Genomic DNA, 16,702 nt, shown 5'->3' on the forward strand with positions numbered 1-16,702 from the left:
TTGTCTCCATTATACTGCACCGGTGGGATGACAGGACTGTGCTGTCATTAAGTAGATGGTCTCACTCTCTGTCTCCCTCTGTCTGTTTAAATCTTGTCTTTTAGGTTGGTTCTGGGTTGATCCAAACCTGGGCTGTACTTCTGATGCTTTCAGAGTATTCTGCAACTTCACTGCAGGGGGGCAGACTTGTTTACATCCAGTGACATCTGATAAGGTAATACTGAAGTAGTCAAAAGCAGGCCCACATGTTTAATCCAGAAGAATTAAATATTCATTATGACCTAAACTTTGGAATTCAATAATAATTTACACTTTTGCTCAGATTCCGGAGACGTTGCGTCACATGAAAGGTCATTATCCAGTGTGGTTATGATGACTCAATAATCAGAGTACAAACTGTCTGTTCTTTCTCCCACAGATGGTGTTTGGTGTAGGCAAAGTCCAAATGAAGTTTCTCCATTTACTGAGCACAGAGGCTAGCCAAAACATCACGCTCCACTGCCTGAGTGATCCACCCTACGGCACCACAGACAGCTTCAGCTCTGCCGGACCAATACACGGAGACAACACCAGGATCCGGTTTCGTGGCTGGAACAAACAAATGTTTGAGAAAGACACACTACTTGAACCACATGTGCTACAAGATGAGTGCAAGGTAACACATGAGACAGCAGAGACACCATCACTTTACTTGGCATCACTGAATGAAACAGAACTGAACGGGCATGATGATAAAACGTTTGTTTTGTTGGCTTTCAGAAGTGGGTATGGCTACTATCAGTCATTGCTGATTGGATAGAAAAAAGTTAGTAGTTATTTGACAGTTCGACTATACAACTCAGCACATGCTTAGAAAGCTGAGAAGCATTGTTTTTGTTACGTCACACAAGATGTCAACTAATAAATTCAGTGAGTTGTTTTTAAACAGATGAGCAAATTTTAAAATGCTTTCTGAATTTATTAAATGTTTGGATGAGGAATACATCAATCACTGTTTGTTTTCCTCTCCTGGACTTTTCTTGTTTCAGATCCAAGATGGCAGCTGGCACCAGTCACATTTCTTCTTCCACACTCAGGACAGTTGTCAGCTACCTATTGTAGAACTTCAGGAGTTTCCCACTTCACAGCTCAGAAGTCAGCGTCACATAGAAACCGGTCCGGTCTGCTTCCTCTGACACCAACACTGCTCCTCCTAGAACCCACTTACATAAACCACTTACAGACATTTAAAAATGCCTCCCTACCAAAGAGCCTTGCACGGCAAGCCTGAGCGAGTGTCCATGATAGTTTGTGTTGGCTGGGACTTTGAGAGTAACAATTGCCCAATGTCCAATCGCGTGCAAGACTAACGTGGAAGAACTTTGTGGAACATCAGCGCAGAGAGGCCAGAAGAGAACAATATATGCAGATATTTATCAAATAAATGTGTAACGTTTAGTTTCATTTTAGTTGAGCGGTGGTTAGGTTCCCTGCATATGAACCCATAGTACTCCCTGACCTCAGGGTATGGCTTCATAATGCAGCAGCCTATCCACACTCAGTCTCCCCTCTCACCCAAACACACCCAGGCCATCATGAGCAGGAGCCCAACCCGGAAGGTCGTGCCAAGCCTCTGCATAGGGCACTGTCTAACTAAAGGTTAATATGAGTGCAATAGCATGTGGGTAATGTGTGACTGCTTTCATACTTAATTTTCCTATCAGAGACTTTATTTGACATTGTTTTCATAATGTTTTTGTCTTTGTCTCAGTCGGACCCGTACACCGTGACAGATGGTCCTCTACCTCTACCTGCTTATTTACTTTATAGAATAGTTGCTAATGTCAAGTTAGTCATTTGTGTTGTATGTACCGGTTACATCGAGATTTGTTATGTTGTATAAGTACTTATGTTGATTTGGTCATTTCTAATTTATGAACCATTTTTTTTGATACACTACATATTTTTGTAGCTTTTCCTTCTATGTGGTGGGTTCCTCATGGGAAACCTATCATTGGTGCTGCAACAAAGAATAAGAAGAGTCATCAGTGACATTTCCTGTGTATATTTTGACAGCATACTGTATGTTTATTTATAACCTTTTTTTTTGTTTGCATTACTGTAACACAGTAAGTTGTACTCTCAGAGAACTCAGCCACAACTCAGTCTAACAACAGTATTTATGTTTAAAAGGAGTTTCATACCTGTGACTGTATGTTCATTCATTTCTCAGTTCATTCAAAGGACTGGCACTAGGTCGGAGTCTGACAAAAAAAGAAAACTATCGTCATACTCTTAAGTTAAATTTCAGAAAATTGTCATTATATTAAGTCTGTGGAGCATAGGACGGGATGCAAATGTGTAAATAATAAATAATTTTACAAACAAATAAATGGAGCATTTTATCCACAAATGGTTTGGTACTTATTTTTCTGACTGAATGCTACTGAATGCACAATGAAAGGTTCGACCTGGATGCAGATAAATTAAAAAGGGCAAATTGAAAGTAGTGCACCCACCTACCCCTCACTCAGTACCACCACTGAAGTACCCTGGAGCTTGGTCTTAAATCTATCAACCCCTCATTTTAATTTGCTCTGAGTAACCCGATAGTTAAAGACAACAGTCGTTAGGGGCTGTTTCCAGGTTTGAAAGTGAGCGCGCACACTTAAGAAAGAAAACTTAATCTCATACAGAACTAGACCGTTTCAGACATGCAAACTGCTGATCAATGCATGTGCGTACATCGGAGAAAGATAAAATATGTCTCAAAGAAATCTCAACAGTAGTGGGTTTTTTACAAACTGGAAAAGCACAGGAAGAACCACTAACATAAATAATGTCTGAATTTCCTTTGGTGTCCCAGTAAGCTATGAAAGAAAAGCAGCAAACTGGAATAGAACCATCATTAATACACCTACACCTTTCCTGCTATGACACGTTAAAATGTCTATAAACACGCCTCATATGTTCTCGTGTTTAATATCCATGGGCCAGGAACGGAGAGGGTCTGGCACTGTATAGTCCTCCTTTTACATTCCTCATTATTATTATTTATTTTAGATGTCTGAGTACAATATGTTGGTTCTATTCAATAATAGGTTCTTCAAGGAGGAGACTTGTGTTTTAGACAGATTTATTTAAAAAGCATGGATATCAAGGCTATTATTGTATTTTTATGTTTTTTTTTATTGTTGTATGAGCTGCTCAATGCATAAGATTTCTTCTTTTTTTATTGCTTGCCATCTTTGAATTGTTTAAACATATATTGTATAGTGCCCTGTTAGCCTATAGGCTAGGCACAATAATGTGCATGGCACTCAAATAAAGAAATCAATCAATCAGTATTCACAGAGGATGGAAATAAAGCAGGGTTAGCTGAGCATACAAAAACCAGATCTGCATTTATTATTTATTTTTTCATTTTTTATCAATAGAGCTACTTCTAGTACATAGTGATGCAGAGCGCTGTAGTTCTTACAGTCTGACACCAGGGGGCGACAGCGAGCAGACGTCTAACCGGAAGTCATCTCCACGTGCCGTCCCTGCAAGCGGAAGACGGGTTTGTTTTGGTGCCCACACCGGCCGTTTTGTCAAACGTGTAGCTGACAACTCCTCGTCTGTGTTATGTGCTCAATAATTGTGCCGACGGCGCACACGATGATGTCTTCTGCGGAGAGCCGAGTGGACGACAGCGAACATGACGAGAGAGGCACGAAGAGGAAGATTTCTCTCTCCAGGTGGGTCATTGAGCCGGACGTGAGCAGAAAAGTGGAGTCAACGTGTTCGTGTTTGCCTCATGTCTGCTTGTTTTATCGCTCCGCGCAGCTGCATTTCATCTGAAGTTTATTTCTCGTGTGCTCCCGCGTAAACCTGTTTGACAGTTTGTAATCTGTACTCTGATGTGCTGTCTGTCCCGCAGCTGTGGCGTTTGTGGCTCAGACGAGGCGAAGTACAGGTGTCCAGCGTGCCTCACACACTCGTGCAGGTGAGATCATCAAGTAGAAAGCAGTAAAATCTTATTAGCAAACACACACATCGGCCATCACATTATGACCACTGACAGGCAGCAGGGGAAGTTGTTGTCCTCAAAGGAGGAAAAAAATGAGCAGGATTTGGATCAACAACAACAACAAGCTGCAGTGGTTAGTACCTGTTAAAGTGGTGAAGTTACTGGCCACAGGATGGACATGAAGGTGGCATGGTCTGTTTTCTTGTACATCTCGTACCTGTGAAACACTTTACACCAGGATGCATTGTGAGAAAGGGAGAAAGAAGGGTATTCCTTGATAACAGCAGCCTCTTTCAGCTGGATATTGCACCCTGCCACAAAGCAGGAGCACAACAATAAGTTTAAGGTGTTGGCCCAGCCTCTAAATTCCCCAGATCTCAATCCAATCGAACATTAGTGGGATATGCTGGACAAATAAGTCCAATCCATGGAGGACTCACCGTGCATTCGCCGTTTTCCCTGGTTTTCTTTTGCCCGTGACTTTTTGATAGTTTAGATTTAGTGATCTTGATGGAATCATGCGGTTAAAGAGAAACTTTTCATTCACTCCACGCTTGCACATTTCTTCCCAACATCAGTCCTGGGATTTGAACCTTTTTCTACCCTTAATATTTGTCCGTGACAGTTTTATCGTACCAAAAACAGAGAAGCACTTGTGTTTTTGCAGAATAAAAGCAACAAACACTTGAGATTTATGTGCGGATATATTTTTTCCCCTTCCACCTTTTCGTGCAAAAACTTATTTATGACTGACTCACGGCCGTGCTTTTGTTCTTTTTGACTGAAGTGTACATTAGATTCATGGCCAGGAACAACATGCCACTGGAAATCTCAGCCGTCTAGGACTCGCTTCTTTACGGCTTAACCTTCAGGTAGTAAATGGCACAATAAAGGTCATAACTGAAAAATTCAGTAAAGACCTATCAACAGTCATGAGTTAACGTCCTTCCCCTTTTCCTCATTGTTGCCTGTTGTTTTGGGCTCCGTTCGGCATTCCTCCTGCATAGTTTCAAGGCTGCAGCCTGAGACCGGCCAAATACCTGTCGCTCAGCAAGAGCCTGGGAATCAACCTTTTCAGGTTTCAGATTAAATCCCAAGGTTTTCTTTTCTTTTAATGTGTGTGTTTTTATGCCTCTGCGGAGTTGTCCGTCTCATGCTAGTGGCTGTGATAACATCAGGACTGAGTTGATGGAAGTTATTCTGTATTTGGCTGAAACTTCTAAAAATCATTATGACTTTAGAAAAATATAGGTTTTTAAGGAGGGAGCGTCGGGCAGTTGTCCAGAATTTTGCTAATGCACTTATACAAACGCAATACAACAGCTGATACCACTTAACGCAATGTACTTCTTCTATACAGATGTATAGAATCCGGGGTTACAATGTATAACCACCATTTGCTCTGGAGGCAGGTGGCTGTTTTCGTTCACTGTTGCCAACGCAGTAGTAGTGTGTTGTAAAACATTCCAACTTTCCATCCTGGATGACTTTCAGGTGCAGGCAAGACTACGTGCAAGTAGCATGTTTTTATTCATCCAGCCCTTAAATGTTGCATCATTTTCTGCTCTCGTTTTCGTTTTGCTGGAGCTGTTTTCTCATTTCTCATAATAAATACGTTGAGACAGTAAAAGTGTTTCAGTCTGAGGTGGAGGACAAACATTGTTGTTGGACGTTGTTGTTTTGAAAGACCAGATTGTTTTCTGTGAATTGTTCTGATTGGACAGACTCACTGGAATGTAAATAATGGATGAAATGTGTGTTAATTGTTCATAAGTTAGAGGTTAGATAGTTGCATTTAATAACAGCTCAAGTTGTGACATTTCCTCGCTATTAAATATTCCACAGTCAACTGTCAGTGGTATTATAACCACTAACACTCCTCATAAGGCGAACAACAACAGCAGCTCCGGCACAAAGTGACCGACCATGTAAGATGACAAACGGGTGTCAGAGGTGCATTTTGTGCAGAGGTCGCCAACTTTCTTCAGGGTCAGTCACTACGGACCTTCAAAATGCACGTGACCTTCAGATTAACTCAAGAACAGTGCGTAGAGAGCTTCATGGGATGGGTTTCAATGGCCGAGCAGCTGCATCCAAGCCGTACTTCACCAAGTGTCGGGTGCAGTGGTGTAAAGTACACCGCCACTGGACTCTAGAGCAGTGGAGACGTGTTTTCTGTAGTGACGAATCACATCTCTCTATCTGGCAATCTGATGGACCAATCTGGATTTGGCGGTTGCCAGGAGAATAATTCTTATCTGACTTTGGCGTTTTGGGTTTGGCCCCTCAGCTCCAGTGAAAGGGTCCTCGATTCGAGAATGATCCAGCGTACCAAGAGATTTTGGACAATTCCATACCTGATTTGTGGGAGCCCTTTTGGGATGGTCCCTTCCCGTTCCAACATGAGTGGGCACCAGTGCACAAAGCAAGGTCCATAAAGACATTAGTGGATCAATCTCTCTTTTCCCAGTTGTCTTAGTGCTATTTTTTCGGTGCTGTCGGTACCAAAGCTGAAATGCCACCAAATCAAATTCCTGTTTGGCCTCATAATAAAAAAAACATGTTGTGTTTATATTTACCAGCTTGTTGTGTGTGAGGAAACACAAAGAAGATTCAGGATGCAGTGGAGTTAGAAATAAAACTGCGTTCGTGACCCTGTCACACTTTGATGAAATGAATCTTCTCAGTGGTGAGCGTCTCCTTTTTCTTCTGCACTTTTTTATTTGTTCAACCATAAAAAATAGTTGACTTTATTAGCAGTGTTTGGTATAGTGTAAATGAATGCTGCTCTTTTCATGATATGTGTTCGTCCTGTGTGCTGTAGATTACAGGTTTCTGGAAGACACCGGACGATTTGCGGACAGCGCCACCAGAGACAACCTCATCCAAGTTCCTCGTATCACTTTAAAAGTGAGTCATTAATTGGCCCTGTCATCTCGTGTGCCTAATGTTAAGAAGCTTGACAAAGACTATATGCTGAAATTAGTTTTAGATTGATGTGAATTAAAGAATGCAGATAAAACTACCACAGAAATACTGGAGAATATCAGCTATTAAGGAAATACTGCACGAATAAATAATAGAGGCCAGTGATGTCAGATAAGAACCGACCAGGGCTGCAACATTGAAAACTTGTCATTTTTATGTATTGAGTGAATTTATTGCTGACTGTAAAGTTGGGATACATCTCTACATTGACCTGACTCTACTTATATCTTATCAGATCATCAGAATCTTCTCTATAATATTGCATGTGGTGTCTAGATGTTGAAGATCTGTGTTGGGCGTCATATTTGTGAAAACTTCAAGGCAGACGAACTCATCATCATGAGAGTATTTCTCTCTTTTTATAGCTTCTCTTGTGTAATTTGTGGCTGCAGTTATGTAACGCGTACCGCCGCCACTCCAAACCACAGACATTCGTTTGTGTAAGACATCATACCAGCCATTACCTGTGCCTTTTATGGAATTTTTTAGAGGCAGCGCCTGCTTCAGCGATCGCAAATCAATCAAAATAATGAGGTTTATTCGCAGGGAGATAAAGGCCTGGCGCATGATGAGCTTTGGGATTTTGGGTTTCCTCCAGGACGTGGCAAGTGCAGTAATCTGTTATTAGCCCCGTATAGCCCTACCTTTTTAATAAATCTCTTTTATCGTCTCAGGCTGCAAGTCTGACGTTATTAAGGAGCCAGAAAGAAACGGCCCTTGTCCTTTCAAATTTAGATGAAGGTTCAGGCCGTCTTCGGTTTAATTGTTGATGAAACTTGCGCAGCCGGCTTTATTAATGCAGAACAGATGTCTGGTATTTGGGCGTATTTATTCTTTCCCCCCACTGACTTTTCCACTGAGCTGAGATGTCAGCCAGTCTGTGGTCCCATCCAATCTCCTCAATGCTAAGAATAGACACTTCCTGTTACATCCTGTTGTTTTTTTCAAAGTATGCTGCTGTGAGATATTTGGTAAAGGTCTCCTGGTTGTTTGGTTATACTTTGTTTTTGAGCCTTTGTTGAGCTCTTTGTTCTACTATTAGTTTAGTTTGTGACACAATCATAAACTCAATATAATGAGTCGTAGGGCTGGGTGGTCTACCGATTCATACCGGAATTCTTTCGCTATGATATGAATTTTTAATATACCGGCATATTGTTGTATTTGATTACACAGCGTGTATCGCAACACACTGTTTCAGACCTGACTATTTTCAATGTACCACTTCTAAACACACATGGTGAGACTGCATCACTGTGAGGCGTGGTGAAGATGGAAAGGTCTGAAAAAGGCTTAGGGTTAGAGGTAGGGTTAAAAAGCAGCAGAACGAGAGGACCGTCTGTCTGTTGGTTGTTTGGGTGTTTTTAGAGTGACCAGACGTCCCTGAATTCTGGAGACAGTCCCCGTTTTGGATGACCTGTACCCCAGCTAAAGATGTCCCCAAAAGTGTCCCCAGTCTTAGCTTTTTGTGAATGAGAAAAAAAAGAAATTGCGCGCAGACTACAGTTATTACAGTAGCCGGTAACGCTGCTATTGACTTTACAGACATAGCAGTTTAAATATGTTTAATTGTGAATAAATATGTCAAAACAAACCTATGAAACAGTAATTGTCCCTGTTTCTTCATTTCATCTTGGTAACATTTATTTATTTAGTTTATCTCCGAGCTGTGAATGTGCCCAGATTTCCACATCAGCAGGGAATGCTAACACGGGACCATGCAAACCCGTTTTACTACTAATATGGGATTATTCTACAATATTTATTCATCATCACAGTAAAATAGTCCATCCTTAGTCAATCTACTGCATTAATTCCTCTCTCAACCAGTAGAAAATGTTGTGAACAGGTGATTATGCATGAAAGAAAAAAAATGCCGTGATGCCATTAGAATTTAGAAAAATACCATGATATGAACATGGTGATGACTCTGTTTTAAACTCGGCCCTGATTGATTTTCTGTCCATTTACTATTTTATACATGAAATAACCTTTTCTCATCTAAAACCACCTTTTAATTTTATGTCGTCCAGGCGAAGAAGTTGGCAGCCAGCGCCAGGAAGATGAACATCACGCTGAGGTTCCTCCCCGTCTCGTTCACCAAGAGCAGAGAGAACTCCACCTTCTTCCTCACAAAGTAAGAAAACTGTTTCTTAAAACAGAAATTATTGCTTTATATAATATGCCCAGTCCTTAGGTAAAGGTAACTCATCAAACAAGTAACTACATTCTCAACAGCAGAAATTGTGTCTTTTAATTAATATGAGTTCTGAGGATGTGCTGCAAAGGGACATTTAGCAGTCCAGTGGAGACAGGCTGAGGCTGCAGCTGCAGTAGAATTGCAAGAATATACAGCTGCTTCCAAGACATTTCAGCGTGGCCTGTTTTTGAGTTTTGGGTTTTAAACTTCCAACACATACTTACAATATATCCTGGTACATGTTGATTTGATTAGTGATGTCCTGATAATGATTTTTAGGACCCCAGGACCCCAATCCAATACCAACCTTTTCATATTCTGCATCGGCCGATCCAGGTCCCCATCTGATCTTAAATAAACAATATTTCCTCATAAAGGCTTTTAGAGTACAACGCAGTAAAATTTTGGTTCGTCTTCTTGGTTCTTGACAGCTTTGAGGCTTGCCAGCCACCACTAAAACAGAAGAACAAGTTGTCTCCTTTTCTTATTCTTTTTATTTTTTTGACACCTCTGACATGGACGTGGTTTTGGTTTATGGCAGACACAAATCAAATAACTGCAAAAGATCGAGCCCAAATAACGATCCGATCTCTTTAGAAATGCCTGGATTGACCCCGATATCAATAATATCTAATGTCTCCTGATACTGATTATGACATTCCTGTTGTTGATACTGGACCAGAGGAATTTATTGCCTCAATTGACTATAATTAACTTCAGCACTGATATATCCTGGATATCCTCGTTAAAAAAGAGGCGAGTTTTCTCTGTTTTCACTATTAAATAAGTACATTTAATATCTGTGTTATTTCAAAAAGGGAAACAAGTCTTTTTAATTAGTTCTCACCATCTTGAGATAATTATTAAAACCTAATTACTGTTTTAAGTAAATCAACACAACAGTAATATAATACAAACAGCGCTAAGAGTGCTTGAATTTCCAGTATAAGTCTTACCCAAACATTATAAGACTGTTGATCATTCTGTCATTAATTAACAGTTTTCTGATGAATTTAAGCCCAGTTAGTTTTGTCTGGGGACGCCCTGTGATTTATAATTTCCGCCCCCTACGTCTGTGTTTCATGTGGCACATTTGCACGAGATAAATATATTTGTGTTTTACTCATATTCACCATCCATAGTTATGTGTCTGGTGCTTTCCGCCTCACTCCACTGTGTCAATTAACACCTTTGACAGCTTAATCTGTCTCTCTAAACTTGGATTTATAGCACGTTTTCATAATTGTTAACCCTTTAACGTTCTGCTGGGTGGTATATGGGACAGCAGTAGCTTTTTGAACCAATCAGAGCTCTGTAAACGACTTGACGTTTGAGTAAATGCTGCATGAAATGTGTCATTTTCTTCTGATTTCTTTGATAAAAGTCATTATAGGATTCAACCAACACATTTTTTTCAAAGCAAAATAATTCAGGTGAACTCAGCAACTTCTTATTTTTTAACTGTGTGCCAACTTTGATTACTCAGGAACTATACCACTTAGAGTGATTCTGGCTTATGTGATAGAAACGTCTCGGCTTTCAATAGAGACTAAGACCATGCATGAGCCCCAAAATGTTCATGAACAGCATTCAGTTTACTTTGGATAAGTCCTAAATAGGATTTTTTTTTGTTTTGCAAAAAGTGTGAAATGATAAAAGATTAAATGACAAGAGGCAGAAAAAAAAGTCTTGACAAATTAAAAACTCACCCCCAAATCACAGACGCCGATTTACATTGGATTAGTACTATCACCGATGTGTTACAAGGAATAAGGTGGGTAATTCTCAGTCGATTTGCACAGGATTAAGATCAGAGACAAACTTCTGCAGGGAGATTACTGGAGGTCTCCAGATAAAACAAGTCCAGTGTGAAAAGGGCTTAATCTACAGGAGAAACAAAGGAGCTTCTGGTTAGTGATGGTTTTCTTTGCCACAGGATGGCACTCTTGTGAAGCCCTGACAGCAGCAGTTGTGTGCCGTGCAGGATTTCTCCAGGTTATCTCATGACACCGTCTTAAACTTGGTGATGAAACATGAACCTCTCACGATGAATTACAGTGCACCCGCTGCAGGTTTAGGTATCGCTGGTTTTCCCACCGGCCTGAGATGATGTTACAGAAGATATGGGGGGGGGGGGGCATCCTCAGGGGGCGTTTTTTACTGTACGTCCGAGATATAAAAGTGATGAGTTGTAGCTGTTTTCATTGGCCCTTGTGAAATGTGTCGGTGTATTTTCCACTCGCCACAAACAGACATCATATAATATCACTCTCTGGAACGAATGTTTGGTGCCAGTGGCTTGCTGATAAAGTTGGAGGTGACCTATCAGAAAAGTTTCTGTTGAGTCAGCATTGCAATTTGAAGCAATGTATAATTATTTCAGATCTGCAATTTGCTAAATTCCACTGGTGGTCTTGTCTTTCCTAGCAGGTTTCTGCCGCTCATTTTACCGTTTCATTTGAGCCTTAGCTCTGCCACTCTAATCCCACAGTGGAAGAATAGAAGAGGGCTGGGAGGGGGACGGTTATATTGAACTGCATATTACATTTTAACGAGCCTGAAATGCCCAGGGACAGCATTAGATGCCAATCAGGATCGCCACTAAAAGAAACCTTTGTCGGTCCTCCAGCTGGGTTTTATGTTGTCACTCTCCCTCTCACCACCCTGTTTTCCATCCTCAAAGTCCACCATTCTGTCATGTCTGTCTCTGGCGTCCTGCAGGTGGTGATTTAAATGTGCACATCCCGGGTTTGAGGCGCCCCCCCATGTCAGGTTGTAGCGGCACGCTCCCAGCCCCCCCACGCTCTCTTTCCCCAGCTCAGCATTTGCCAGATGGCGACAGAAAGTTTCGTAGGACGTCGGAACGCGTTGCCACCTGGGGAATGCGTTGAATCCCCTCGAACTGCGCCGAGATACAAGATTCTTTTGTTATTGTGGTATTTGTGGAAGCGTCACCGGCCAGCTGCGCAGCCTTTCTTTGTTTAGTCTGGTTAATCTCACTGTGAAGATTTTTCAACTAACCGCAGCAGTGTCCCGTACGCGTAGCGGCAAATGGACACAGGGGATGGGATGAAAGGTATACAATAAAATAGCGAGGGATCCGGAGAGAATGTGCTTCAGAATGTACCAAGTACATAATATAAAAAGCAGATGTGTGAGCAGTGTGACTGCAGCTGGTTAGCGACATATTCATGCTACGCACTCGCGCTGCCAGAGAAGGATCATTACTGGCAGACAGCTGACTGGAGGGCTTTCATGCCTGGCGATGGTGTGTAGGTGCGCGCGTGTTCGCGCACGAGTCCACGAGCACGTGTCTCGCTGATTAAATGTTTGTACGCAAAGTAATGGCCGTGCAGCAGCAGCAGAAGCAGCAGCAGCAGCGGCGCAGCTTCTTTCTTTCCACCTCTAACCGAAGGCTAATTTAAAAAACAAGGCACCAACAGTAAGGAGACTGACAAAAAATTACAGGCCGCCTCTAAGTCCAGCCCTTGGAGGGTAAGTATATAATAGCTGGCATTTGGCAGAACATTGAGAGTAGCTGTGTTGGGGCGGAATTATGTTTTCTACAGCCTCAGCCTGGCATGGTGGGGCATTTTCCTCATAGACGGGCTTGAGTGGACTGGACAACACATTGCAGGAGCATTTACTGTGGGTAATAACTGAGCATATTTCTGTAATAACTTGAGATAATTAGTAATATGAGCCGTTGTGGTTTTGTGCCCCATATATCACTTTCAGCCTCAATTAACCCAGCTTTCTGGGTTAGAGGAGAGCTAAGTTTCCAGTTATTGACAGGTGTTGAGCAGCAGACTCCAAAATGAAGTGCTACTTGTTGATAGTAGCAGACTAAAAGTTTTAATAAGCCACGTACAGATTCTATAGCCTCTGCAGACTGAGTAGAAAAGGCTCCATGTGAATAAGGAACTCGTCGACCAACTACCTCGTTGTTGCTCAGTCCATGAAAATATTTCTCCATGTTATCAGAGAACACCACAGACTGTATGTAAAAAAATGGACAAACCCTCCAAGACATTGCTTTCCTAAAGAGCGGGTTTAAAATCTCACCGTCACCATCTTGGCAGTGCCTGACTCGACTTAAGTTCAAGCTAATAAAAAAAATTGTCTAAGAGGTGAAGCTGTAGTGGGTGGCTGATGCCTGAACAGGCAGCCAGCAAATTGAGAGGGCACCCACCTGTTACTCAAAGCAGCCAGGTCCTTAATTATGCACAACTTGATGTAATTCAAACATTTATTATAAAAACTTACCCAAGTACAGTTGTTGGGGTGCAGAAATAAATGATTTAGCTATAGAGACAGAAAACTTCATGTTTCAACTCATGTGTCTCCACTTCCTCCCGTTGGTCAAAATGAGGCTACAATTTTGGGGATACGAGCGCCACCACAGACTGGGTGTTACTGTCCAGACTGTGTTACTGACTCACCCATACTTCCGCTAACCCCAATTGCATTTTTGTTTATTTTTTTGTTGATTTATACTGTGCCGGGACTTAAACATACATCAGCATTATATTACCTAATCCTAAAATGACAGAAACCATCTTCTTTTTGTGTTTTCCACCAACATGGAGGAGGTTGATGTCGTGACCTATACTGCAGCCAACCACCAGGTGGAGCTCTACTTGCCTTGGCTTCACATTTGTCATGGTGTCCACTGTTTTTATTTATGTTTTATTTTTTGCAGTCTGTGGGACTGCTTCCTTTTTGGAGCCAGCCTCAAGAGGCCGTTTGAGCAACTACAGGTTTTGGGATTTGTTGCCACGTTGGCTTTGTTTTCAGCCCAGGAGGTTGCTGCTCGGAGAAAACACATGTTCTTAGTCTGTTTTTGTTAGTGGCCCTGTACTGATCTGCAACACCTAATGATCACTTCTGCCCATAACTCAAAACAGAGTGTTACCATTAAAAAATTTAAACCTCATGACTAAGGGTGGAGTTAATGGTTCTCCTTCTCCTCCTAACATCTGTTGCAAAGTGGGTTCAAGATGTAAACCATAATATTTGGAAAGTGTTAAATATGTGGATCCTCCACATTAAACCTACTATTCTTTTAATACAGTCTTAATTAGGGTCTTCCACTTATTTGATTGTAAATAACTTGAGGTAGGAGAAAGGTGTGCTATTGAATCATGTGCTACTTGGTGCTACAAATACACTGACATCCTTTGCTATTAAGGTGCAATCGAAATGCACAGAATGCCACAGCTAAAGCCTGAGACCATGGAAAAGTGGTGTAATTTAAGTAGCTCCATTAGATCAATTAATGCAATTTTGAAAATGCTGTAATGTAGCAACGGTATTCATCACAGGTTTGCAGAAATCCGAGTGGCTTATGAGCTACTGCGTGTGATGAATGGATGCACAAATGGATTAAAGCGGAGAGAGCCCTATTTTACCTCAGGTTTTATGCAGGGGAAGGGGGCGAATATTCATCACTTCACGTTCGTGTGCTCTATCGCTTCTGCTTTCCAGAAATTAGGTTCAAATGAAACAATTACCTGCAGCTTTAGTCAAATATAGGTTTTTATACCCGAACAGACTGACTCCTGGACGTATCTGGCGTGATTAACCCCTGCTGGCGCAGAGCAGGGTCTGCGTCCAGCCGCCGCCCGAGGCAAACCTCACGCCAGAATGCCAACCAGCAGTTGCATCAGTGTCGCACACACTGTCATCGCAATTGGTCACATAACGGTGGGCCAACACGCCGCTCTCTGGCCCCCGAGTGAAATTTCAAACTGTAAATTAACCAGAAACTTGATGGTGCCGCATGGAGTAGCGAGAACATAAACTGGCCATGTGTTGTATTTGGTTGACTAAACTTTGGTAATTAGGTTTCCATGTGTTGTTCGAAATTAATTTCATGGTCTTGTTCTCCGCCAGACGAACTTAAGCCTTAGCGTGACTTGAAATGGCTCGACTTCTCATCGCTGTAAAGCTGCAGGAATACTTTGGCTCTAAAGGTGGCTACACTGAAAGAAATATATCGACGACTATATTTAGATAACCATATAATTTGGTACAGACATAAATGTTTCCCAGAATATTGCTTCTTATGACTTGGGTTATCCCTTGACTTTTCATCTAGCACGACCGGCAGATTGAACTTTCCAGCGGTCCAACACGTGACAAACCTAAAGCTAAGGACCAGACATGCTGGAACAGGCCAAAATTAACATTTTTTTGGCCCATTAGTGGTATTAATCTAAAACTAGAAAACATATCTCCCCATTTGTCAGCCTTTCACCAATTTCTTCCCCTCAAATTCAAGGATCGTTACATCCCCATGGAGAATTTTTCACAGCTGTAGACAAGTCGTCATCTTCTACGTTCACACACACACACACTTAAACCTGCTCATGTTAGCATCTTTGTTTTCGGGACAAGCAGACCCATGACTGCAGATCGCGGGATTTGTCCAACAACCAGTGTTTAAGCCAGAACTTGAATAAGAAGTCTTAAGATGCAGCTGCCTGTAATCTGTCTCTTATTTCCCCGTTTCTTCCATCAGCTCCTCTGCCACTCCACCCTTCGAGCTTGTGGATCCCAACATGGCTTCAGATTTTGAATGTATTTTTCGTGCCTCAGCAAAGAGGCCCTAAAATCTTGCCACCCAAATCCTGGCATCTGCCTCTCACGAGCAGAAACGCAGGACGCATGGTTTCATTTCGAGTGTAATGTCTTTGTTGGATGTGTCCAGTTCTTAATCCATCTAGATGGATTTCAGCTCCGACTGCCAGACTTCCAGTCAGTCTGTCTGATGTCTAGTGTCGATGGCACAAGCAACACCAATTGCTTACTTAATCAATGGTGTATGTTCTCGTTAATAAATTCATCCATCTTACTCCGAGTCTGCTTTATGTCTTCCTCGTAGACAGTTGTTCGGACTCGGCGATATTTTATAAAGGCGGCTAAAGTTGCATCCAGGAAGGCCGACGGGTTCGTTTTGCTTAAAATAACATGGTTTGTGCATACATATGCAGCCTGTCATCGTGTTAATGGTGAACAGTGTCTTTATTGCCTGTATAAAACGACAATTTAGAGATAAAAATTCTGATTTCTAATAGGTGTAAATCCTGTCCTCTGATTTACATGCGCTGTATTAATGAGCTTGTCTCATTAATCCAAAAGCTTGTTGGATGACAAAATGGGATTGGCAAATGTCCATAATACACTGGAATAATGTAAATTCAGCAAACTGCATTTTTAGAAAAGCTCCTTAGTTCTCTTTTGTCAACTTAACCGTATTAGCTGGATAACTGGATAACTAGACTTCCCGTCAACCTCTTTGATATACACTCCTCTACAGATGGCAGGGCAGGACTTTTAAGTTAGATAATAAACTATATACGTGTAAATGTATTACGGATTCGAAACGCATGAGTAACTAACTAACTTAAAGTTTGGTGAGAAACCAACCAAAGTCAAATATGTAGAGTCGAGTGGAATAAAAAGGTTGGAGTGATGGAGACTGAATATAAATATTGACATTCATGAATATCATGAATAAT

General features: G+C 41.6%; 2 protein-coding genes across 4 annotated transcripts in view; both read left to right on the forward strand.

Moving 5' to 3' along the window:
- Positions 1-2,392, forward strand: part of LOC125009606 (collagen alpha-1(XXIV) chain) — a 72,948-nt gene extending 70,556 nt beyond the window's left edge. The window contains exons 58-60 of the mRNA XM_047587683.1: positions 105-214; positions 419-655; positions 1,029-2,392. Coding sequence (XP_047443639.1) covers positions 105-214; positions 419-655; positions 1,029-1,175 — 494 coding nt within the window. The 3' untranslated portion in view covers positions 1,176-2,392. The remainder of the gene's footprint in view (positions 1-104; positions 215-418; positions 656-1,028) is intronic.
- A 1,112-nt stretch (positions 2,393-3,504) lies between these two features.
- znhit6 (zinc finger HIT-type containing 6) overlaps positions 3,505-16,702 on the forward strand; it is a 31,067-nt gene continuing 17,869 nt past the window's right edge. The window contains exons 1-5 of one of the 3 annotated variants that reach the window (XM_047588324.1): positions 3,505-3,719; positions 3,902-3,967; positions 6,574-6,680; positions 6,816-6,901; positions 9,013-9,116. In XM_047588324.1, the coding sequence (XP_047444280.1) occupies positions 3,607-3,719; positions 3,902-3,967; positions 6,574-6,680; positions 6,816-6,901; positions 9,013-9,116 (476 nt within the window). In that variant the 5' untranslated portion in view covers positions 3,505-3,606. The remainder of the gene's footprint in view (positions 3,720-3,901; positions 3,968-6,573; positions 6,681-6,815; positions 6,902-9,012; positions 9,117-16,702) is intronic. The other 2 variants (XM_047588323.1, XM_047588322.1) reach the window with 2 other exon arrangements.

The sequence above is a fragment of the Mugil cephalus genome, chromosome 6 (assembly GCF_022458985.1).
Source record: "Mugil cephalus isolate CIBA_MC_2020 chromosome 6, CIBA_Mcephalus_1.1, whole genome shotgun sequence".
In the NCBI taxonomy this organism is placed as follows: Eukaryota; Metazoa; Chordata; class Actinopteri; order Mugiliformes; family Mugilidae; genus Mugil; species Mugil cephalus.